This window comes from Nematolebias whitei, chromosome 19 (assembly GCF_014905685.2).
Source record: "Nematolebias whitei isolate Nwh7 chromosome 19, NemWhi1, whole genome shotgun sequence".
NCBI lineage: Eukaryota > Metazoa > Chordata > Actinopteri > Cyprinodontiformes > Rivulidae > Nematolebias > Nematolebias whitei.
Window position 1 is genome coordinate 30,550,683 of NC_056516.1, and position 26,606 is coordinate 30,577,288.

A 26,606-nucleotide genomic window follows, 5' to 3' on the forward strand; every position below is an offset into this window, starting at 1 on the left:
GGCTGGCTCTGAAGAAGACCAGTTTGTGTGTATCTGTGTGAAAGAGACAAAATAACAGAGGGATAGCGCTAGCTACATCCTAATGCTTACTGTGGCTCTTGTTTCTTCTCGATGCAAACTCTCAGCTTACAGATACAGTCTGTTAACATGCAGCCCTAATAAGCTCTTTCTGAAATTCTACCCTTTTTGGTGGACATTTGAGATTTTTATTCCACTTAAATATTTTATTTATTGATTGCATCCTTAGTATACTGATTAATGTGCAGATGGATGACAGAATTAAGTCAACTTGAGCCAAAAATCCAGATCCGCTTCAGAACACCAGCATAGTCCATCTAGAAGTCACGATGAAACCGAGCGTTTGGTAAATGGGTGGAAGCACTTAATGAGTAGTGATTCTGTGAGATGTACTTAAGCCTCGAGTGATAAACTCACCTGGCATGTGATAATGTCCCATCCAATATATTTAGGTGATTTAAATTTGAAAGAGAAATACTTTTCATCAGATTGTCATTCAACCTTTATTTATACAGGTTAGTCTCATTGAGCCTCGGGGACTCATTTACAAGAGAGACCTGTTTTTAACAAAGAGTGATGACAACAGTGGACAACAGACAATCATAAAAGAAAGTATGTAAATTTAATCTGCACCAAACCAAAAGTGTAAAAATGGAAATTGCTTGTATGTAAAAAAAAAAAAACAACCCTACATTTATATAAAAATATGAATTGATTACAAAAGATCAGATGAAAATTGTATTTGAATAGATTATTGTAAATGCACGTTTTGTTAGTAAAATAAAAGTTTGATTAATTATAAGGGAAGGTAATAAATGTTAAAGTTGTGAAAGAGTTATTTATATTCTACAATTCATACTCAATTTAAAATGTACATTATATATCAAATAAATGAAGGAGAAAGATGACAAGGGAGGATGAGAGTTTGATTAAACTGACTAGGTAACAAAATAAACCATAGGAGCAATTATTGATGTTCTAAATGTTTTATTAATAAAAAAAACAATTTGTGAAAAATAATGCACTGTATTCCTATCTTACACTGAGTGTAGGAGTGTTTGCTGTCATAATACATTATTTTTCTTGAATTCATAAAGGTGTATATTGGTTTTATTTGCTTCTCATTACTTCATAATTGCCAGGTTAAATTAAATTAAAAAACAAATGAATAGATCAAAGAGCCTACATTAGTGGGGCAAAGAAAAGCTTGGACTGTGAATAGTTGATGACGGTGAAGAACCAGTATGTGTGTGTGTGACAGCAGCCAACTTTAACAGATGGGTTTGATGACACACACCAGCCAAGATGCTGTAGTTGCTCAGTTCAGTAGAAAATGAATGGACTTCTGGCTGCATTTTGTTTATATTTCTATTTTTATTTATCTCCTTGTTTTGTAGACCAAATCATTAAAAATTTGTCTATTTTCTGTCATTTTGTGGTGTTGCTTAAAAAAAAAAAAAAACTAAAAACAATCAACCACTCAGGACTGTATTATCTTATTTATAGTCCAATATCCATCACATGTTAAGATCTAATAAAACTGTTAATGTAAATATTTAGCAGTTTACAACAAACCCACCAGTCTTTATTTTTATATTTTCCACGTGCACATGAATAAAAAGATTTCAAACCCTGCATTGCTCTAACATTTGTACATTTGTACTCCTGACACAGATTTTTAAAGTCCCAAAAATTCAGATTCTAAATTTAGAAAGTGGAAAGAGCAGTATAAGTAAAATGGTTGAACGATCTGAGTGATGAATTGGTCGTTTATTTCAACGCTTTGTTCTTAAAGGCGTTAATGTAACGAGTCAGCGATCAGATGATGTCAGCTGAGTGAGAGATGACTCTGATTGTTAAGTTTGCTGAATGAACTTTAAACATTTTTCTGACATTTGCTATTTTTGAAACATAAATTATTTAATTAATGCACAATCTACACAATAACGCATTAGTTTAAACCGCAGAATTTGAAGCTAAGGTCTAACGGCCGCTGAACTAAGCTGAAACAAACAAACAAAAAAAATAAAAGCAAAAGATTTCCTGCTAAAATGCAGCATGAATGCTTATTACAGAGGACAATGCTGAAAACAGCTGAAATTAGCTAAAACATACTGAAATGAAAGAAAAATCCTAAATTAGCAGAAGAAAGCTGACAAAAATCGCTAAATTAGGTTTAAATGAGCAGAAATGAGCACAAATTTAGGAAATTGTTTTAAAAAGTTTAAATTAGCAACAAAACAAACAAAAAAAATCATATGAAAAGTAGCTGAAAAAGCAGAAAGAAGCTTAACCTACCAGAACAAAGTGGAAAGAGCTGAAATGAACTCAAAGAAAGTGGAATTAGCTGAAAAGGTTAACATTTGTGTTAAAACAAGCATATAGTAGCTGAAATAGCAGAAAAAAGCTGAAAGGAGCATAACAAACTGAAATGAACAGAAATAAGTTATTAGGCTGAAAGTAGCATGAATTACCAATAAAACTAGAATTTATCAGAAACCAGCTGAAATATGCTAAAAAAAAAAATCTAAAAAGTAGCTGAAAAGCTAGAAGCTTAAATTAGCATAAGAAAGCAGAAATAACACGTTTGCTCAATTAGGCTGAAAGAAGAAGAAATGAATGCAAAAAGTAGAAATTACCTATCTGAAAAAAGCTGAAATTAGCTAAAAAGTAAACAGCTGAAAAGTAGCTAAAAAGCAGAAAGAAGCTGAAATTACAAGAAGTGGGAGAGGGCATATTTTTTGCGGAATTAGGCTGAAAAAAGTCTAAATGAGTGCAAAAAAAATGTGGAATTAGCTGGAAAAGCTAAAATTAGCATTAAAACAGCTACCCGATATATAGTAGCTGAAATAGCAGAAAAAAGAGCATAACAAACTGAAATTAGCAGAAAGAAGTTAAAAGCAAAAATGTTGTAGTTAGCAGAAAAAAATCTGAAAGGGTTACAAAACAGCTGAAAAAATAAAAACAGCTGAAAATAGCTGAAAGTAGCTGAAAAAAAACATTTAAATATGTACCAGGAATCTGAAAGAAGCTGAACCAGAAGAAAATGTGAAAGGAGCAGTAAAAGGTTGTAAACGCATCTAAAGATTTGAAGGATGTAAAATGAGCTCAATTTGTTTCTTATGGGGGAAAAGAAATGGCAGAAAAGGCTACATATTTCAAACAGCTTAAGTTGCATCAATACCAAAGCCATAGCTCGATTGTCCCGAAAGAGCTAAACGTTTTGATATATGATTTGTTGAAAGAGCTTAAAAACTGCGGAATGAGAAACGTTCAGAAATATATACAGAAGAAAAATGGATCACAATGGTGAGAATGCTTCATAAACATTCACACAGTAATGACTCTACTTTATGTTAAATATCACCCTGTGCTGACAATAATGTTTTTTGCCAGTCTGACTGTTACAAAAAAAAAAACAACCTCTTGAACCACTGGACAGATTTCAATGCAGCTTTTCAAATTAACTCATTGGTTGAACATCTAATTGAATGATGAACAGAGCTGGCCTGGATTTGGCATCACTCTTGAAATGCATCAGTTACAGTAGACACCGAGAGCCTTAACTCTGCAGTCGGTTTAGTAGTTTAAGTCTGTCTGATGTCGTGCAGAGCAACACCAACAAAAAACAAGTATAAAGATGTATTTTCTAGGACTAGCTGCACATATAAGAACTTTGTTACTTTAGAGCTTCAGGACTCCCACACTTAAGCAAAGGTCTGCTCTTTCAGACGGAGTCGTGCTCACTGTGGGACACTTTAGCAGCAAAAGCAAAGGGCAGCCGTCACACGGTGCTTTCATACATCAATATGGTTCTGATTGTCACTGACAAGGCTCATGCACACCACACGCTGGTCTTTTTTGTTTATTTTTAACTAGTATCTGTCATCGTTTGTATATGTTTTGCTTATCTTTGGATTTAAAAGCTAGGAGTCTCGTCTTTCTATTTTTTACTCGTGCTTTGTTCTTTGTTTGCTGTGGTGACACCTGTCTTTTGTGCTCACTTCAAAGACACAAGAGGAGCAAAGTACATTTTATAAAATGAAGATAATGTGGAATTTCACTGCAAAGAGTGGATTTTGTGTTCAACATTATTAGTGATGTTTGAAATAAAGGACAAGTCCAAAATTATTTTTAGCAGTTCATTTATTTTTGTGCCTAATAGAGTCTTTGCATCGAGTCTAAAAGTAATGATAACGTTTCTTCTGACACAACCTCTGATATCATTTTGTTAAACAGCCTGGAGCAGTGCCTGAGTCTAAAACTAATATTTCTAGACGTTACTGAAACTCCGACTCGTAGCGGTTTGTCCATCTAATATTCCTCACAGTTGCATGTTGGTAGGAAATCTGTAAAAATCATATATTTGAATCTGCTTTGCACCAGAGCACTAATAAAATCATTGAACCTTTTTTCATAACGCAGTGTATGCTTTAAGTTTATGAAATCCCCGAGGGTTAGACGTGCTGCTCAAAACAAACGTTAAATTGCGATGGTGGATGTCAGCTTTTTGCCATTCTTTTTCCAAACCTCAGTTATGTGCACTGTTTGTGCTTTATTCCCCACAAAGGTCTGTAAAAGAGGATAAGACACTTGATGTTTGCACCTGCATGCTCTTCCAGAACAGGTGCTCTGGAGATGCTGAACAGCAGAAACAGATTTTTCTGCATTTATGCTTCTCAGTTTCAAAGCTGATACCAGTAAAATGAATCATAATCCCTCTGTCTGTCCTTTTATCTGTTCAATTTATGTGGAACTGTGAATAATTTTAAACAACTGTCATGCACGTTTGTTTTATCCATAAAAAAGGGTGCACTGCAAGTTACAAATGCAGTTTATAGTAGTTCCTTGTTTATCGCGGGAGATATATTCTAGATCCCCTGCGATAAGTGAAAATCTGTGATGTAGGAATGCTATATTTATTTTAGTATGTATACGGTACATATATTAAGGCATTATAAACCCTTCCCACACTCTTGCAATGTTCTAAACTCTTAAACTTGCATCATCTTAACAACATACATATATGTACTGTACAGTACTGCAAGATTTTACTCATCAGCTCTGCAGAACAGCAGCAGCTCGGTCCTGGTCCAGCTCTGTTCCGGTTCGGCAGACCTACCCTGCCGGACCTACCCTGCTAGTTCAGGGCGGCTCTCTGCAGCGCACTAAAATGCTTTTGGAGAGAGCCAGATCTTCAGATGGCCAGATCAAATTCAAATCCAGATAGGGGAAGTCCCAGTGGGCTCCGGATAGAACACTGTAGAGAACGCAGAACCTCCGGGCAGCGCCTCCCGGCTTGGGAGGCTTCGTGGGCCAATGGGCGGCACTTAGGTTGACCGATGAGTCCGGCGGTCTGGTTCTGGTCCCGTTCTTGGTTAGTTTCATGCGGCTCTCTGCATTCGCTGGGTGCCAAAGTCACTGTATGAACAAGGACCAAACTTTTTCGGATCAGATCAAAACTTTCCCTGCATTTCAGCAGAAGGCAACGGGACTTCTGGGTGGGGCACTGTTGGCTTCTGGGAAATGTAGTCGTTTTGAGTAGCGATACAGTATAGGCTTACTTAGAGAAAACTACAAAATGGCAGAGCTTCTCGGAAGTAATTTTTTTTTTTGCTAACTTTTTACTATATCCCATACTGTTCCAGTCACGTGAATAATATTAAAATTGACAGTCGTGTATTGTGTACAATTTGTTTTTTTCATGTGCAATCTTTGAAAAACTGCGCAAGAGCAAGTCCACAAAAGTCGAATCGCGAAGTAGCAAGGGACTACTGTATTTGCACCCATTGCCAAAAATAAATAGACGTACCTCCTCAAGCTTGAATATAAAGCTCTTGTTGAGAACATTTATTAGAGTAGGTGGTCCTAGAGCCCGCCCAGATTTCACCCACCTGCTGTTCGGGGCTTTGCTGTGTTGTGTAATCATGCACAGACATAATCACAGACCTTTAGAGACTGTCCAGAGACCTTGGGCAAAGTGTGAACTCAACACTTGGGTGGTCCATTTATCCTTTCCAGCACGGGACTTTCCTTCGAACCAGCAACACCACAGTGACGCGCTACTGCTCCTGACACATGCAGCAGATTTTTATTCACATTCCCAGAGCTCGTGACAGAAATGGAAAATGCCTGAATCTTTTTATTCAGCGTGAAAAAAAAAACAAAAAAACATTGCAGGGATTGTCATTCTTGCACATGTGGCTGTTTTTTTTTATTTTTTAGTCTGGTTGAGCTTCATTTTTATTGTAGTTCAGTTGCATCCGTTATACAAACGACATATTTTACATGTATCACAATTTGCACTCGTACAACCTTTATTTTTATAAGAGTTTTTATTTCTAATATCTTGGGATTGATGTTATATTGCATCAGAACGATTGCCCAGGGAATTGGAGGACAAAGAGGAAAAAACAAAAAGAAAGGAAGGATACAGTAGGAAAGAAAAATGGGAAGGTATAGAAGGGAAGAACAAGAGGGAAGATTTGTGAGGAACAGGGTGGCAGAAGGCCAGCAGAGTCGAGAGATAAGAGGCTGCAGGAGTGATTGAAATGGGATTAGTGGAGACAGGCTCTGCATCCCGGCCACAGCATCAGTGTTAAACCTGCGCTTCACAGGGACTCCCTCTGTCACATCAAAGCCTCCCCAGGCCTGGTTGGCAGAAAGGCGAAGGAGCCTCCAGCAGGGTCATTCAGCGCTACACACACCTCACATATATGAACACACTGATCACCACCTCCATCTATACCCAACTTGTCTCCAAGAAGGGCGCAGAGCTGGCTCTTTCCTTTTCTCCTTTTCAATCCCCCTGCAGTGTCTTTGTGATGTGTGTTTGGACAGAGGATAGGATGCACTGATAAGCCATCTTTAACATTTAATGAGGCACACAGTGATGAGTTGGCATCGGAAAGCTACCGTCTCCTGCTTTCATTGAGTCCAAACAAAGTTTTAATGAGAACTTTCGCCCCATTTGTGCCAAAAGCACGGATCTTTTTAACTGCTTCCCAGACTGAAAGTAACGTTTTTACTGAAATATTGAGTAAAAATGATACCTGGATGCAACAGTCAGACGTTCATGAGAGCTCTTATGGACTACTGCTGGGTTTGCCGACACTTTCAAATAAGTGGTAACATTTGTGTTTTTGGAACATGGCTAGGAACAAGTGGTGATATTTTTGTGGTAATATCTCGTTATATAATAAAGTAGATGAAGTTTACACTTTGGTGTTGATCTTGGATCACCAAGTGCAAACCTTTATCGTGTGAACGCTTATGAAGCATTCACACTTTTGTGATTCTTTTTTTTTTTTTTCTGTTTTCTGCATCTTTCTCATTCCACAACTTTTGTGCTATTTCAACAAATCATATATCAAAATGTTCAGCTCGTTCAGGACAACCCTGCTATGACTTTTGGTGTTGATGCAACTTTAGCTTTTTGTAATATTTAGCCCTTTCTTAACTTTTTTTTCCTCATAGAAAAAGTAATTGAGTTCATTTTATATCCTTCACATCTTTAGATCTGTTCTCAAACTTTTACTGTTCCTTTCACATTTTGTTCTGCTTCAGCTTCTTTCAGCTTCCTTGGGCAAATTTAAACATTTTTCCAGCTACTTTCAGCTAATTTCAGCTGTGTTTTTACAGCTGTTTTGTGCTTCTTTAAGATTATTTCTGCTAAAACATTTTTGTGCATCTTCTAACTTCTTTCTGCTAATTTCAGTTTGTTATGCTCCTTCAGCTCATTTCTGCAAGTTTTAGCTTGTTCTGCTATTTTAGCTACTATTTAGCTATTTATGCTAATTTTAGCCTTTTCAGCTAATTCCACATTGTTTGCACTCATTTAAAGTTTTTTACAGGCAATTTCAGCAAAAATGTGCTCTCTCCACTTCCTTCTTGTAATTTAAGCTACTTTCTGCTTTTTTAGCTACTTTTAACTTGTTAAAAACTTGCTAATTTCAGAATTAAAGTCATGTTAATTTCAACTTGTTATGCTCCTTTCAGCTTTTTTATGCTAATTTCAGCTTTTTCTGCTCTTTCAACTACTATTTAGCTGTTTTGGTGCTAATTTTAAAATTTCCATCTAATTCTACATTTTTAAGCTCATTTCAGTTCTTTCTTCTTGTAGTTTAAGCTTCCTTTGCCTTTTCAGTTGCTTTTTAGTTGTTTTTGTGCGAATTTCAGCCTTTTTTTTCACTATTTTCCTAATTTTTGTGCTAATTTAAACCTTATTCAGCAAATATGCGCTCTTTCTTCTTTCTTTTGCTGATTTAGGCTTGTTCTTCCATTTCAGCTACATTTCAGCAAGTTCTTCTGCAACAAGCGTTCACATTGCATTTTCACAAGAAATGTAATTTCTCTAGTTTATTTTGTAGTTAATGCAGGGCATGTTCTCAGACCATAAACTAAATTGGTGTTTTTGTTGTGTCTTAAAATTACCAACTTCTAAGTTCCTCTTTAGTTCATCAGCAAATTCTGTATTACTGTAATTTCTACTCAAACTCTGATTGTTCTCTAATCAAACGAGCACTCCTCGTTCATTCTGTGTACTCATGCTTGAGAGTATCTCAGTTTGATACAGCGCTGCACCTTGGGTCTGTTCTGTTGAAGTAGATTATGGATCCCTATAGCTAAAATGGGCCATTTTATCTGCTGAGGGGAGACAATCGACTGATTGGTGAGTGCTTTCACTGTGTGTGCAAATTTGTGTGTCCTGTGTTATTCGTATTAGTGTGTGTATGTGCAAGCTAGTAGTTTTCCTCTTGGAGCTCATCAGTTCATATCCACCACCCATCCCACCGCAGCATGCAGTAAATAGAGTCTCTGGCACTCGTTGAGAAATGGCACAATTATCCCCTGCTGGTGAAATATGGGCCGGGATGCACCACTGCTCCTTTCCTACAGAATGTGTGTGTGTGAGTAAAGTGGCTGGGTTTTTTTTTTGTTTGTTTTTTTGTCTGTTTACTCAATGTGATGCACATTTAACTCACAGAGAGCTGTTCTTTCTTTATCTCACATGTGCGCATCACATACACAAGTCTCATTGTATGAACAGCTGCGCACACACACCTACACACATTTCAATACACACACAGTTTATCCACACATGCACGTCAGAGTGTCTCTTCACTGCAAACAATGCAGCATGGAGAGCTTGTAGCCGAGAGTAGCTGCAAGAAAAACTGTCATTCAGTCATAAATGTGTGTTTTTAGCACCAAATATGACAAAACACAAGTACAGTTCAAAAACCAATGGAACTCTGACCCACTGTTTTTCTACAGATGATATTTACTCATGAAAATAGTATTTGCAATTAAGTTTTGTTAAATTTATAATAAAAAAAAAGATGTACTTGTTCAGAGAGCTCTCTTAGTTTTTAGACAATCTTTTGGACCTTAATTAACTCGTTAGGAATAGGATTTAGTCAGAGTTATGCTTAGAAAAGGTCAGATTATGTAAATCGTCAGAAACCTTTACAAATATGCTGATTCGTTAAACCTTTTTCCAGACTCTGCTTAGCGGTTTTCTTCAACACTGAATTTTTTGAAATACAGATTTTTTGGAAATATTTATTCATGTACCACAAAGATAATTAGGAATGGCCATTTTCTAAATGGTTGAGGTCAGCTTAAAGTCTAGTGGGCCACAAAAATATGTTTTGCATCTAATCTAGGTCTAACTAATTGAAACAGACGCACCATTTCTGTATTATTTTCTTTCCTTTTCAATTTTGAAGGTGATCAAACCTTTTGTTTTACACAGGTCCTATATATTCATCTGCTCCAAATGTTATCAACCATTAAATGACCTATTATCAGTTGTTATCATCTCCATATGTAGCATTCAGACTGCCCTCCTTTACCTCCCAGTGGGTTTAAAGGTACGTTGTTAGCATTGTTAGTGCTGACAATAGGCTCACGTGGTTAGGTTCAGAGTAAAGGGTCTAGGGGTTAGGTTTAGTGTCCGGGTTAGGTTAAGGCACAATGGTAAGGGGGTTAAGTTTAGGGTCAGTGCTCTGGATCAGGTGTAAGGTTAGGTTTAGGAAAAGGGTTGCATAAAGTTGACAAAAACAAAAACACTTCCTGTTTTACCTGCATGCAACGCTGCATATTATCAGCGATACAAACTAAACTTTAAAACTGCTAGGAGGTAGAAGGGACAATAACGTTCATTTAATGGGCTGATAACATCCGAAGCTGCTGATATATTCTGAGAATAGGACCATAAAATTGCAACCCAACTTCAAACAAGCAGAAGCTAATGGATGGAAGGACCATCAAATTTCCATTCTTCAGTTATATTTACCTGCTTTCCTTTCCGGGTAGCGGGGGGTCACTGGTGCCCATCATTGTGCGAGAGGCGGGGGACACCCTGGACAAGTCGTAAATCCATCATGGGGCCACCTAGAGACAAATGACCATTCACTCTTTCACTCACACCTAGGGGCAATTTAGAGTAACCAATCAGCCTAACATGCATGTTTTTGGTCTGTGGGAGGAAACCGCAGTACCCGGAGAAAACCCACACATGCACAGAGAGAACATGCAAACTCCACCCAGAAAGGTCGCGGGTCAAGGTTTGATCCAGCAACCTACTTGCTGAGAGACAGCAACTCTACCAATTTTGCCTTATTTATACTAAGCTGACAATGCTACGATTTCCTATCAAATAACTTTTATATTACTGGTACTAATGTTTATTTTATTTGGAGTTTGTTTTTAAAAAAAATGGCGGCAACTAATGGTGTTCAGCTTCTTGAAGGGGTACCCCTTTCCATAGTGGACTATTTGGACCACTACAGCTTCAAATTAAAGCGTAAATGTAGGAGTTGGAGCAACAAGGAAATGGGATTTGGCCTTAGAGTTAACGAACTCTGAAATAGGGAATTCTTTATTCAAAATTGTGTTATGACAATTACACTTATGTTCAAAAAAAAAAAAAAAGGCAGCAGAAAAACAACGTTCCTGCATTCTGACCACCATCAGAAGTTTGACAGTGAACCTATAAAAAAGCTTGATTGATTTTGTCATTTAAACCATCTGGATAGATGACAATAAAATACAACCTTTTGGCCATGGTTTGTTTTAGGAATTTTAATAGGTTCATTAGTGTTGCTTTTGGTTTGTGTTGCTGCCAATGGTATGAGAAACATTTCACTAAAAGAGACGGATATTAATTCCTTAAAATACACGGTGCATACTGAAGGTGCTCCTATGGACTTCTGACCTGAATAAAAGAGTAAAATAGTGGATTTTGAAGATTTTTGTACGAAATAAAACATCATGATATTTGCTAAAACAACAGGTTTGGATCAGACCTTTTTCACTTTTGTTGTAAGATGCTGAACTTCATTAGGCTGGAAAGAAATTCCAAGCTTTTTAAGAAAACATACTCCATTGGGTTAAAATATAAATTAGACAAACGCTGCTTCTGCGTACTTTTATTTGCTTTCGTACAAAAACCCAAATGAAAATATTGATATCACTGTCTTTCATTTGAGAGCCAAAACATTATGATCAGCCTTGGCCTGATATGCTTGTACTTAGAGGCCCCTGTTTCCTTAATTTTGGGAAATCGGAAATCGGCCGATGTACATGAGAAACCAATTTTACCGATTTTTTTTTTTGTAGTTTTAACAAGAACTGTCTGAACTTCATTTATATTTCAGAGCACTACCTCATGGCCATTTCAAACAAGTTTATACTGTTTCTAGGATACTGTTCAAGGGTATGTTTTTCAATAAAATAATACTGGAAAATTGAAAGTGCATTGTGACCTTATAACACTTAACATTGTCATTTATAAAACTAAATTTAAAATTTAAATTTAAAACTAAACTTTTTTACATACATAATGTAGGCAAAAACATCCCTAATGCATCCATACATTTCTATGCTGACGACACAGTTGTTTATTGTCGAGCTAAAACAGTTGCTAAGGCTTTCCAGCTTTTGAAATCTGCATTTAACTACATCCAGACTGATTTGTTCCGCCTCAAACTTGTCCTAAATGCCGAAAAAACCAAAGGGATGCTTTTTTCAAATAGGAAGTTGGTCCCAGCAGTTCTTCCTCCGATTTTATCCGCAAATGGTGTCCCCATTGAGTTTGTTGATTCCTATAAATATTTGGGTATCTTGGTCGACTCACATCTTTCTTTTAAGCTCCATGTGGAAAACTTGGTAAAGAAACTGAAAGTTAAACTGGGTTTCTTTTTCAGAAACAAATCCTGTCTAACCCTGAATGCTAGAAAACGCCTTGTATCTGTGACTTTCCTTCCCTCAATTGATTTTGGTGATATTATTTACATGAACGCTCCTACAAGAACCCTGCAGATGCTGGATGCTGTCTATCATGGTGCACTAAGATTCATAACTGGCTGTGATTATCGTACCCACCACTGCACTCTGTATTCACTGGTTAACTGGACATCATTAACTTCACGCAGACTCTCTCACTGGTACATTTTCATCTTTAAATCACTTCTTGGTCTGTTGCCTTCATACATCTCCTCCTACATGTCTCTGCGTGAGTGCAGCTACAGAGTGCGCTCTCAGGACATTATTACCTGCAGTGTTCCCTCAGTGAGGACTGAACTAGGCAAAAGGGCCTTCTCCTACTCCGCTCCTGTTTCCTGGAATATCTTACAAAAAGATTTGAAGCTCTCGACCTTGACCTCTCTAAGTGTCTTTAAGAATCTGTTGGACTCCTGGCAGGGTCCAATGCAGACATGTTCCTGTTTTTAGTTTTCTACATTTGTCTTGGAATCTAGCTGTTTTTTGTTTTGTTACCTTTTTCCTTTTAGCCATCCTATTTGTTAAAAAAAAACCAAAAAAAAAAAACCTGTAGTATGAGTTTTTATAACTGCTTATTGTTGTTGCTGTTGTCCATTGTTGTCATCTTTCTTTGTTGAAATCAGGTCTCTCTTGTAAATGAGTCCTCGAGGCTCAATGGGATTTACCTGTATAAATAAAGGTTGATTGATAAATCGGTATCAGCCAAAATCGGAATCAACAATTCAGACTTTTAAGAAATTGACTAAATTTACTTCAAATATTTCTTTGGAGACACTTCTGTTAGCAGTATTTGCCTTTATTGTAATGACTGGGTTTTGCCTTACAGCTTCATGTGTTTGTTTTAAAAGTAGTTAACTCAGCATTAAAAAAAAAGAAATTGGTAGTAACTGTTTTTTTTTTTTCAAAAAGCTGGACATAACCTAATAGTTACACATTTAATATTTGTTCTCCTTTGATTAAGTAAGCTTCAGGTTTATTGTTATAGTTTTCACATTTGAAACAATTTGTCAGAACGCTACACGACACCAACATAAAAAGGCCATTTTCTGCATTTGTAAGCTGCCAGACCTTTTGAAATTGTCCAATGACTCTCTGAAATGTCAAAGGCTTTCTCAGTCATTTGAAGCCAGCCATACACAAAATGTTATTAACCTCAAGTGATTTCTCTTTCCAATGGCTTTTGACATTTGTGCAACTCTGAAATGTGCTTGTTGCAAGTAAATGACCGAGAATAAAGAAAATAAGGCGTCAACTTTAACCACATGATTGTGATCCAAATGAACTACCCAAATAGTTTGATGTGCAGTGGTTTAAAAACATTAAATCGGATTTCTTTGTCTTTGCAGGTATGGAAAGATAGTGTCAACCAAGGCCATTCTGGATAAGAACACTAACCAATGCAAAGGTAAGTCATTGTTTCTGTAGCTTGTACACCCACATTGGTTTAGTGGAAAAGCTATCACTCTTTAAGCTGTCCTGTCACAAGAACAGCAATTCAAGCCTTCACATACATTTAAAGTTCAGCCGAGGAGGCTGTGAGCTGTAAGCCAGTGATTTAGAAAGTCACCGGCCTAACACTGCAGGAAAGATTCATTGGAACAGCCTTATCCTGGAAGGTACTGCCCTGCTTTACAGGCAGCCGTGGCCTCCGTTTTTCTTTTTCTTTTTTTTTGGTTTTGTTTTTTTGGTGTCCTTTTTGATTTCACATTTTGTGACATGCACAACAATCTCTGGCTTATTTGAGACAGTTTCCAAGAGTACAGCATAAAAAAACTATTACATACTTGCACTGAAGGCACTTTTTTTTTTTACCAATTAGAGGGCTAAAAAGCTGGCTGGGGTTAGATTAACTTCAGTTCATATCATTGTTAACTTCATCCTCTTAGTGTCAATGCCACATTTACACACCTTTTTGAGCAATCGCTTGGCAATGATAAAGATTAGCAACGTCTTTACCAAATAAACTGTGAAAGATGGAGAATTAGTCAAAGAAATAAAGAAAAATAGCTTGGCGCTTGCCCCGAGGTGTCTGGCAGCACTGTTTAAGAGCTATTGAAGTTCCATCAATACTTTTAATTGCTTTTTGTGGTTTCCCTGTCACTGAAGTGTGGCCCTTCAAGGTGAAGCTGTTTTCTTAACCATGCTACACACTAGAGCTTATCCTGCCAGGCTTTCTCAGGGTCAAAGCGTTGATGGACATACTTGTTGTTTTGTAGAGGATAGAGGAAAAAGTTTGTATCATCTTGGCAGGTTTTTAGTCGTACTTGATAATAAAACCCAGAAAGAGATATTTGTTAAAGGGGCTGATCTGTTTGTATGTCTCAAAATGCACAATAAAGTGAAGAGGAGGCTGTAAAAGGAAGTGACAAACTTTTTTAAAATTCATTTTGTCAGAAATGAAGGAATACAATTTATACAGCTTTTTACATCCAGTGAACCACCAGTTCAGAAACCATCTAGCTGAAGAGTTTTTTGTAGAGGACCCAACATTTCTCATAACTCACCCTCCTGATATGCAGTACTGTAAAATAAAAATAAAAAAAAAAGACAGAAAACTGTGATGAGAATGCCTTAACAACTTTGAAAGAGTCGTTGTTCCTTGGTGTCTTTGAAGTTTAGGTAACCTTTGCAAAAATATCTAATCTTATTTTTTCCATATCTCGGATATCAAAGGTGAGCAGATATTTAAAGGATAAGCAAGCCAAACAGTTGGATAAGAAGCTTGACATACGCTCCTAAGAGCCAACCAAAATTAAAATGAGCTAGAACAATAAAGCATTGTTTCCCATCTAAACTTCTGACCCTACACCTGTTTAAATGTCAGGATGGTATCTTGTCACCATTGTGCCACCATCACACACAGTACATACCTGCCTCTCACCTGTCCTTTGCGTTGTTTGTTTATAATGTAGGCCTGCCAGAACTGAGGAAATTATCGCAAAGTGTTCAGGAACAGTCAGTTCTGACATGGTACTCACAAATACTGGAAATCATAACACATAGCTTATCTGGTGTAACTTTTTTTTTTCACTTTACAAGTTTAAAAACTTTGGAGATGTGACTATATGCAAAAATATTAAACATCAAATTTTCTGATTAGATTTTAGACAAAGAAGAAATTTAAAGCCTCTATCAAAATATTAATATTTTCAAAGTACAGTAGTCCCTCGTTTATCGCGGGGGGGTTCCGTTCTCAGTCCACCCGCGACAAGTGAAAAACAGCAAAGTAGGAATAGTAGTACAAGTAGTAAGTAGTAGTTTATTTTATTATACAGGAGTCCCTTGCTACATTGCAGTTTGTTTATTGCGCACTCGCTCTATCGCAGTTTTTCAAAGTAAGATTGGACATGACAAACTACTGGCTGATTGATGGATGAGTCACATGATCGGCATGGAAGTTATTTTTTAAAAATGAATTATTTTAAGTTATTTAGCCCCTGCTGCACATTTGTGAAGCCCACAAGGCAGGATAAACATCCTGCTGCAGCTGATCAGCTGTTCACTGTGCAGAGTGGAGAAGTGGGCGTGGCCAAGAGCACTTGCAGGTGGCAAAGAGCAGAGGAGGCAGGGAGCTGAAATCATGACATTCTGAAGTTTAGAAACATTGTTTAGAATATTGCAAGAGAGTGCGAAGGGTTTAAAATGCCTATTCAGTATATATATATATATATATATATATATATATATAAAAATATACTACTTACTACTTGTACTACTATTCCTACTTCGCAGTTTTTCACTTATCGCAGGTCTTCAGGGTACAGATCCCCCGTGATAAACGAGGGACTACTGTGTATATATATATATATAAGCGTTTTAAACCCTTTCCACACTCTTGCAATATTCTTAACAATGTTTCTAATCTCTAAATGCTCTAAAAGAGCAGAGCATATCATGATCTCCACTCTCTCTGCCACCTGCCAGTGCTCTTGGCCACGCCCACTTCTCTGCTGCAGAGTGGAGATCAACACATTGCAGCAGAGAAGCTTCTCCCTCCTGCATGTGTGGGCTGCTCACAGGTGTAGCAGGTGCTAAATAATTAAAAATAATTTATTTAAAATAAAAAATTCCATGCCGATCGTGTGGCTCATACATCAATCAGCCAGTTGTGTGTCATGTCCAGTCTTTCTTTGAAAAACTGCGAAAGAGCGAATCCGCAAAAGTCAAACTGCGAAGTAGCAAGGGACTACTGTACTTAGAAAATTTGTAATTTTACAAAATAATGTCAATGGGATGAGCTATTTTTGGATGGAAAAAAGATTTTCTCCTGACATCCTGACTAAACAAGTTATATTTGTTGTCTTTTTAGTGATTTTTTTATTATTATTATGAATTCTAACCTTGAGATGAACTTGGAACGCACAAACCTGAAAATAATGTTTTCTATTCTCTTGCTGTAGAGTGACTCTAAATAGTTTGGAAATTGTCATGTAACCTTCCAGCTTTTCTAAGATCACACCTGTTGTCTCATCTTAACACAACCCTGAACGCTCCAAGTCAACAAAATACTCTAAGTTCTGCTCTTCTAGAGATGCTCACTCTCACTTAGTGAAGTCAGTTACATTACTATAAGCTGGCTGATGCTTTCCTTTTTAATTCTTATCAAAACATTGAGGGATTGCTTAGATTGTTCACAAACTACTTGTTCATTTTTGCTGTTTATTTAGTCCAATTAAAAACTGACTGTCGTACGAGGCATGCTTAATTCAGTTAGGTTTCATTTTTATATCAAACTAATTCAAATGCCTCTTGTGTGAGGCAAAACTAACAATGGGAAAATAAAAATAAAACTTGTTTGCATACTTCTAGTGACATTCAAATGTTAGAAATGTGATGCGCAAACTCCAGCATCAAGTTTCTTTCAAAAATATTTTGATTGTTTTTTTTTTACTCTTGCCATTTGCAAAGTTAATGAATAGAAGACTTTTCGACATGCCTAAAAACTGCAAGGTGTTTATTACACGTTGTCTATAAGTGACCTTTTCCCAGGTCAGTAATTGGTTTACGCATTATTTTTATGCTTCTGTGTACATGTACAGTAGTTAATACTGAATGTCGTGTTGCTTCATTTCAACTTGATCTTTCAACTTGATTCATGCCTTGTAGAGTTGTTTTGTTGTAGGCTGTAAAAATAATTAAATTGAACATAGTAAAGATGAAAAGAAAAATAATACTTGGTGAGATGTTAGATGGAATAGTGAGTGTAGGAGTTGATGTTGACTGTTGCAGAACAACAAAACAACAATCGCTGATGCCTTGTTTGCTCACAGGTCAGGTGTATTCTTCGATAAAAACGTCACAAATACCCACGCTCTAACACAAACATGCATGCGGCGGCTTCTTCCCCACACTGCATCTGTCTGCACATTTGCTCTCGGTTGCTGTAAAGTACTGGAAAGCCCAGTTTTGAAGTACCACATCTCAAAACTGCACTCCAAGACCATGTAATACAACTCTCCCACGCACTCAAACACAAAGGGCACACTCACAAAGATTAATCGTACCCCCGCACGCACTCCCCATCCATCTGCCTCAGGTGTGTTCTGCTTCTGCAGCAACAGTGGCCATGCAATATATCTATCATTCGTCTTCCGAACATCACGGTCCGGGTGCCTGTTCCCGCGTCTCTTTTCCACCACCACGCAGGCCCTTCAACGAACCTCTCTATCTTCCCAACGCTGACTCACTCCCTCACTGCTCGCCTTACTCTGTGATACGCTCAACAACATCAGCTGCATGTGCTCTCTGAGTACACACATGTGCTTTGGATGCATCCCAGTTCAGAGTGAAACAAGAAGTTATGAAAAGGCTTTAGGGCTGTTGAGGGCTGTTGATACGAGGAAGCATTCTGCTTTTCATTTCACACATCGTGCTCATGCTCCTCTGCACTCATGCTCATCTTCTCTGTATATCTCTGGCCCTGCATTTACACATATACTTTTGAAAAATACATCAGTGATTTGAGGTTTACATCAAAGATGTGGTGGGGGATTGGAAATGGCAGAGGGAGTAAGAAAAGGGATAGATTACGACAACTCAAAACCTCTCATTTGCCATCCGTGCCCACAAGGGTCTCTTAAAAGGCAGCAATGGCATTTGAAATAAAGCAGGGCTGACCAAATGGAGACTTTTTTTTTTTTTTTTGCCAGAGCCTGGAGGCAGAGGAAATGACCTCAGCCCTTTAAAGGACCTCTGTTTCTTCCTCCACTGCTGGGAGATAAAACCATGCTGAGCTTCACCGGCCTGACTGGCGCTCTGCCGCGACAACCCACCGCAGTGAATTGTGGGAGACAGATGAGATGAGAAGATAGTCTCTAGTGGCTATGTGTTCGGCAGTTTGTTGTTGTTCGTTTCTTCGCCCTGTAACTTGCCATCCATTTTACATGGTGATGCTAAAAACTCTAAAGGGCATTACATAAACTTACATCTTGAAAGAATTACTGTCACATTTACTCTATTATGTGGGTGGCTTGCTCTGAAAGGCGCTATCTTCCTGTTTTTGTCCCGATAAATCCTAAATTCTCAAGAATTCAAACACTTTATATACAGCACCAAATAATATTATTTTTGACTATTGATCTGTTTTAATATCTTAATGCTCCAGCATCGACATGTGGCATGGAGGCTGCACAGCTGCAGAAAGAAAAGCTTTGCAGAGAGTGGTGAAGGCTGCACAGAAGTCTGTTGGAGTCAGCCTCCTCACCATCACAGACATCTACACCTCCAGATGCAGGAAGAGGGCCACCTGCATTATGAAGGGCCCCACTCACCCAGCACACACACTTTTTGCCCCGCCCCCCTCAGGCAGAAGGTTGAAGAGCATTAAGTGTAGAAGCACTAGGCTGAGGAACAGCTTCTACCCTGAGGCTGTTAGACTCATGAATCCTTAGTCAGGATTATCACTGTGAAAATTACTGTGAAAAAAATCACTGTATTGCCACTTGATTGCTGATTTGTGCTGCTGACTATCCATGATGCTGATCTCATACTGATTTATTTCATGTTGCTGTGTTCATTCGTCCTCATCTGCTCACCCGCTCATGTTTGTTCTGCTGTTGTTTGGCGTATTGTTTTTGTACTATTAGTGCTTAGTATAGTCTTGGTTTGCGTATTTCTTAGTTCATATCTTAGATGTTACTACTGTTTTTCTTTACAATTTGTATTTTTGTTGGATGTAATTGGGACCCTGTGTACATACTTTTTTTCCACCTCATGTACCACATGTGATGTGAATGACAATAAAGACACCTTGACCTTAATTTGGGAACTTTTTCCCTTTGGATTTTTGGATTGGTTTAGCCGTGCTTGGCGCACACAGCCTCTCTGAGTTACATTTTTGAAATGATGTCAGGATCATGACCATTACAGTCTGAAGAATCCATCGCCCTGACCACAGGATCAATGCCAAGGAGGAAAACAGGCAATGTCACATTGTGTAGAAACAGATTTATTGCTGCATCAGTGAATAAGTGGAGTATTGTATGATTCTAAGCATAAGGAGTATTGATGAATGAGGTGATGTTCCCAAAAATGGCCTGTTTTTCATTGTCGTGTGTATTTGGGGTAGGTGAGGAGGGGGCATGCAGGGAGTGCTTATTGCATTTGTTATTAGTTTCTCATTAGAGGGCCAAGATATAAACATTTGTCTATGTTGGACACTGCCGGCGCAATTAAGGATTCTCTTTGCCGCCCTCTCTGCCCTTTGAAAGTGAATTATGTGCAGATGAGAATCTCGACTGAAGTGTGGCCAACAGCAGACCTTTTCCAACTGGCTGTGCTCGCTCCAAGCCATTCCAGAAAAAAAGGCGAGATCAGCCGAAGGAGAAAAGGAAAGAAAGTGTGTTCCGTTTCCTGCTTGCATTGCGTATTAATGACTCTAATTAGCAATAGCTGAGAGATAATCACATTGATCTGGACAGATTCAACATACATAACCTTACTGGATATCACATGCAGCCTTTGTTAACAACTCCTAATCACATGTACACACACAAATCTACCCCTAGCCCCACTCTGCCCCATTTCCATTCGTGTATATTCTGTGTTGGACATTCTCAAAGTAGGTGCGTAAGTGGACAAGCTTGTCATAAATGGAAGAAGGCTGGCAACAAGCACCACATTCCATGAGCTCTGACCTTCTCTACCCTCTCCACTTCCTATGATGTGTTTGCATGCAGAGTAGTTGTCTCTTTCATTTGGAGTTTTACTTTTTGTACAAATAAAGGTTGTGCGTATGTGAGGTCTGGGAGCAAATACATTTTGCACATAGATCCAGTGCAACTGCGTATTGCTGGAATACTTGGCTTGAATGTCTTGTTAGGTTACCTGCAGAGCAACGGTATAGAAATGCCTGTCTTAATATTATAATAAAGCAGGTTTTGTAATCCTCAGGGCTTTCTTTTTGTGTCAGTATTGTTTCTTTTTAAATGCATCCCATTTCCTCATCTTGTTTTTCAAAACTGCCTTGGTGGTCATTGGGGGAAGGTGAAGAGGTGTACCTGCAGTCATTTCTTATCCGGTGCCTAAAAGATGGACAGCAAGGGAACCACATGTAAGCTGCGGCGTTTCACTGACCTGCCAAGGTTCTTGCCCCTTGTACAGTCCCTGACTAATGATCATACCCTTGATTAGTTAAGGATGGCATAAATCATAACTCCAATGAATAGGAAGGCTAGCTGGGGGTGGCAGGGCAGTCTGTCATGAATGACTAACAGATGCAAGACTTGGAAAAAATGGGCTGCATATTTGTTTGGAGCCAGGGGACCATTAGTCTTTGTCCAGATTCTAATGTTTGTTTCTACCTGGAGATTTTCCCTATGATCCCAAAGTTTTAGGTTCTTATTGATCTGGCCTTGTTCAAATATTTAGCCTGTCCCGTTGTCTTGCAGGTGGTGTTTTTGAGCCTGGCACTGGACGTGATTACATTGCTCATTACAAACTGATGTGCAAGTGGGGGTGAATTGGTGCTGCAGAGGAAAGCACCCAACCTGAATACTAAAGTTAGCAATCTCCAAGTATAGGTAGAGTAGAGGAAGAGCGATATTTTAAGACGCACCATACGTGAAGTGTAAGAGAAGTGTGAAAGAAAGTGTGCACCATCCTTTTTTGTATTGAAAACAACGTGTGTATTGCACATTTGTGATTTATTTGTTCATATTCTTACTTGAGAGTGTACAGAAGTGTGAATACATTTACGTTGTGCTCACTATGCCATTTGCTTGTGTGTGTATACATGACATTTGCTTTAGAGAGTGTGTGTGTGTGGTATTTTAGAAGATGTGTAGATTATGTGTAGATGCACTGGTTTTTCACCCAGGTTCTCATTTTAACAAGCTCTTGACAAATAATTAACACCCTTCAGGTCTCAAACCTTTCTCAAGTGCTCTTCACATGCTGCTCCAAACACATCAAGATATTGCTATTAACGTTAGCAGGCTAATTGAGGCTACCAGGTAACTGAGCAAAGTGTCAGCGCCATTTATAAAATGGGTTTTATGCCTTTCCCCAAAGTTGATCTTTGTTCCTTTTAAATCACTGAAGAATAATTTAAATTAGAAAGTTTTTTTTATTTATTTATTTACACTTGAAAACTCAGGAGTGTTGAAAATATATATATTTTTTATTTTGATTATAGTAACCCCCCTTTTACCACAGGTATACACACTATAAATAGAAACGTAGCCCAAAAGCCTCCCTACAGTTTCCTTCTTTGAAGATGTGCTGGCGGGGTTAGATGGTCCTCAAAATAGTAATTAATCCCATAAATACAGTATATCGATATTATATAGTTTATTTTGTGAGAACATAGTAGAATCTTGCAGTAAGAAAATGTAGGTCAATTTCCAAACAAAATGTAACTGAGCATTTCTTTTCCTGGTTTTAGAAAATGTTTCACTAATCATCTTAAAGGCTTTTTCAGTTCCTGTTTTGGTAAAACTGCATCATTGTGACATCGATTATCAATACTTAGTGTACAAAAAGTTAACAAATATATTTATTGACTAGGAGTTGTTTACTCAGAATCTCTTAGCCAGCTGTTCAAAGGGATTATTAGATTAATTTGTTGGAAAGTAGTGGGCGGCTGTGGCTGAAGAAGTAGAGCAGGGTCATCAACTAATTATAAACCCCTGATGTGCACATCCCCGTGTGTGTGTCTTTGTGTGTGTATAGAAGAAATTTGATCAGTTTATACTCCATAAAGCTGTGCAGTATTGTCTGTGTGCACGTTACACTTGATTGGTCAGGAAGACAAGAAAGTTGATGAAAATGCAGATTTCCTTATTTTAGACAAGACAAGTTTTACATTTTCATGGAGCTTTGTTATTTGACTTGTGAAAATGTTAAAATGTTCACCTAACCTTATTTAATAGCTTTATAGTTAAAAATATGTGTTGCTAGTATCAATCTTCTTTAATATTCAAACTGTTTCATCCACAAAGTGGAGGGAAAGCTGTTTTTGCACGTGTGAACACACAATTTAGGTGCCTCACAGTTAAACAGATCTCATTTATAATGCTTGCACAGATATTGGATGAGGAATTACTTTTTTTTTTTCCAACCTAGTGTTCAGTTTGTCATCGCCACAATGAGCTGCCAGTGGCTCCCTTGGCCCTGAGCCCTGGCTCTCTGCCCTCTGCAGATCCTGACTGCAGCTCTCTGACAAGGACACTCCTCCACCTGCAGAGAAGACGACAAGAAATACAATACAGCCAATAGGCTGGCTGCTTCAGGCCGAGATGTATACCTCAGCCATAAATCCATTGGAAGGATGATAAGTTAATTGCCTGTACTGCTATCTTGTCAGCAGCGTTTTATATAAAATAGTCTTCTGTGTGAGTTATTCTACAGCAAATGAGTTTTCTTGACCAGAACAAGGAAGGTAGAATAGTGACGCTGGACAAGAAAATGAGGGGCCTCCAATCTGAGCAGCTGCAATAAATGCACATTTTATTTATTTGTTTTTTAACTGCACAGAAGCAAGACTGTTTATCTTCCAGGACTTCAAATGGACATGAAGCTGCTGCAGGATTAATGCTCTGATGACAGTCTGAACTTTTATTACAAAGGGATGAAAATGTTTTTGCAGTGTATATACATGTGTTTCTCTATAGTACACTGCATCGGAAAAATAAATGTATGATTTGTTTGTTTACTCATAGATCCCTCATACAAAAATATTTGAAGGTCACACGCAAATATTTCTTCCATCCTGCAAATACACATGGTTCAGTGGCCACAGAATTCATCCTCAGTCAGCTGTTGGTGGTGCAGGATAAAAAGAGGACAGAGGAATGCAGTCCTGGTTAGGATGCTCTCCTCTGGGTTTGGAGTGGGACCAAGGCAGTCTTGGCTTGGCTGCAGTTCATCGTAGATGCCTTCTCGCTTTTATAAAACCACCTTTCTCTTTCTCTGTGTTTGGACAGCTTACCACAGCCTTCCAAAACCAACACCCACGCAACTCTGCGAAGCAAAAGGGCTTTTCACAACTTCACATGGACAACTTACATTTCTAAAATAATTTTCTAGTTTCAACAGTTTTTTTCTAAGTGAAAAAAAAAGCACTTGTTCTTAAAGCGGTAATGAATAAACGGCAATTTGTTTTGTTTTTTAGTAAAATTAATGATTGTTTTTCCTTAATTTTTTTGCTTCTCCATCGGCTCTTAAAACTAAGAACCATTTCATTTTTCTAGTATTATTTAAAAGTTATGAATCAGAAATAATAATTTATTTATTAAAGACCTTGCATTGCTTAAATGAATGTATATCCTCTGCCACTTTTTATGCCAGCATATTAAACAAAGATCATTTTATGATGAGCAGGAATGGTGTTATCCCTGTTTTGGTTAAACCGTGATGATTACAATATACACAGTCATATGCAATATCACTAGAATATCAAGCTCAAAGTTTTTAATTTTATTTATTTATTTAACCTTTTTTAAAACCTGGCATGTCCCATTGAGATCACAAATCTCCTTTTCCAGGGAGGCCTGTGCCTGAAGGCAGCCTACCATGCAGGATTTTTGGACTGTGGGAGGAAACTGGAATACCTGTAGAAAACCCAGGCAAACACAAGGAGAACATGTAAACGCCACAAAAAGACCTCAGGTCCAACCAGGGATTGAACACAGAACATTCTTGCTAGGAGGAAACTGTGCTAACCACTAAGCTGTTAAAGACTCTCAACTAATACAACAACAAATTTTAGCTCAATATGTGTAAAATTGACCATTTGGTCATTCTCTTGTTTTCTAAGATTGCTTAACTGTAGAAGCTATCTTGAATTAGTATCCTGATTCATGCTCAATAATCCTGGTAGAAAAATCTAACAAAGTTAAGTCAGGTCCTCTAGACAGTTTATTTTTGTTGAAATGTTTCATCTTTCATCCAGAAGACTTCATCAGTCTGAGGAGCCGCAAACAACTCAGTCTTATAAATAGCACCTTCGGCTCAACCAGTTTGGTGCTCAGGTGGTTTCTGTCGTCCGCCCTCTCCCCCAACGACTTGTGTATTGTTGTCATGGCTGAAGTGGTTCAGAATGATTCATGCTCAGTAATCTGGCAAAACCATCCAGAGGACCTGACTTAATTTTGTTGGATTTTTCTACCTGGATTATTGAGCATGAATCAGGATATTTTGAGGCCATGACTGCCTCAAACGAGTCGACGGGGGAAAGGGTGGACTACAGAAACCACCTGAGCACCATCAAACTGGTTGATCCACTATGTGAAGGTGATATTTATAAGACTGGGTTTGTTGCAGCTCCTCAGACTGATGAAGACTTCTGGATGAAAGATGAAACGTTTCAACAAGAAGAAACCGTCTAGCTAATGTGTGTCAAACTCCAGGCCCGGGGGCCAAATGAGGCCCTCGTTGACATCTTATCTGGCCCTCAAGATGATATGTTAAACGTAAAATACTTCAGTCTCTTGAAGTTTTTCAGTAATCTTTGATTACGATGTCGAAAGCACACCAGAGAACATCAAATGAGCAAATCAAACTCTTGAGGAACTTGTGACCAAGAGAAGATGTTGGGTATTTGATTTGAGTTAATGTAGTTTCTGAAGTTGGCCCTTAGTTTGAAAAAGTTTTTAATTTTGGCCCTCTTTTGTAAGTGAGTTTGATACCCCTGGTCTAGATGACCAGGAACTGACTTAACTTTGTTAATCTTGAATTAGATTAACCTCATAAGATATTTTAAACATGGAGACAAAAACACATACATACTCTCCAAAATAAAGGCGCAAATCATCTTTAAGTTTGTTGACAGCTGTGTCTTTATGCAGTGCGAGGTTTAGGGAATACATAGAATTCTTGATAAAGGTTTATACAGTATATAAAAAATAATTTATCATTATATTACAGCATTTTATGCATATTTGTTGTTGTGTAGCCCATCAGTCTTCACCATTATAAATAGTCTAATGTATGCAAGGCCTGAGTTATAAACATTGATGTAACCATATAAATTAATCATCCACGTGAAACAACAGCTTCATAACTTTTTTCGTGTCTCACAAGGACATAAACAATTACACTGCCCTGTCTGGTGTGCCATTGTAACTCACGGTAACCCGGCGTTGATTCATTATGCATACTTAAGGCATTATTATTCTATTGTATGGGGTGCAAAATGGGATCATTAGTGCTGAATATGAGAATGTAAAAAATTGACATATTGGGGAAAATAATGGTGGATATTGTAGGCAGGAAACCCCAAACAATCCTGACTATTAGCAGATAAAGAATTGCAATTTCCCCTGCAGTAATTAGGATTAGCATAATTTGATGGTGAATGCATGAATGATGTAAAGTTGATTGATATGTCGATACTCGCTGTAATGAGTCCCTTATCTCCTCTCCCACTGAAGACTTTTGTGTGAGCATAGCCCGAGGTGACATCTACTGCACCGCTACACCTCCTGAAGGGGACTGCGTTAAGAAGCACCCTGCCTCATACGCAAGCGTAGAGGCAATGGAGGCATAGTGCTGTCATGTAGTAACTGATTGAAGATGGTCCTTTTATCTTGACAGGCTCCCAGTTAGAGCCAGACCAGGAAATATGATATGGCAGCTCATGTTGTCTTTATTCCTCTCAGAGACATTTTGTGTGTCTGTTCAAGCTGTGTGTGTCTGTGTGAACGTGAAGGTTTCATCCCTCCTGCGTGCACGTGTCCTTCAGTATTGCTGTGTGCACTCGTGCAATATTGGCGTGCAACAACACAATATTATCAGCAGCCACGCATGTAGTCAGTCACTTTGAGCTGCTTTTAAGTGACAGCTATCGATTGGGTGTTTGT

The 26,606-nt window shown here is 38.1% G+C and overlaps 1 protein-coding gene across 1 annotated transcript in view; it reads left to right on the forward strand.

The window, feature by feature from the left end:
- rbms3 (RNA binding motif, single stranded interacting protein) overlaps positions 1-26,606 on the forward strand; it is a gene marked incomplete in the record, with an annotated part of 255,514 nt that overhangs the window by 51,404 nt on the left and 177,504 nt on the right. Inside the window, 1 exon segment of the mRNA XM_037692937.1 lies at positions 13,653-13,711. Within this exon segment, the coding sequence (XP_037548865.1) occupies positions 13,653-13,711 (59 nt within the window).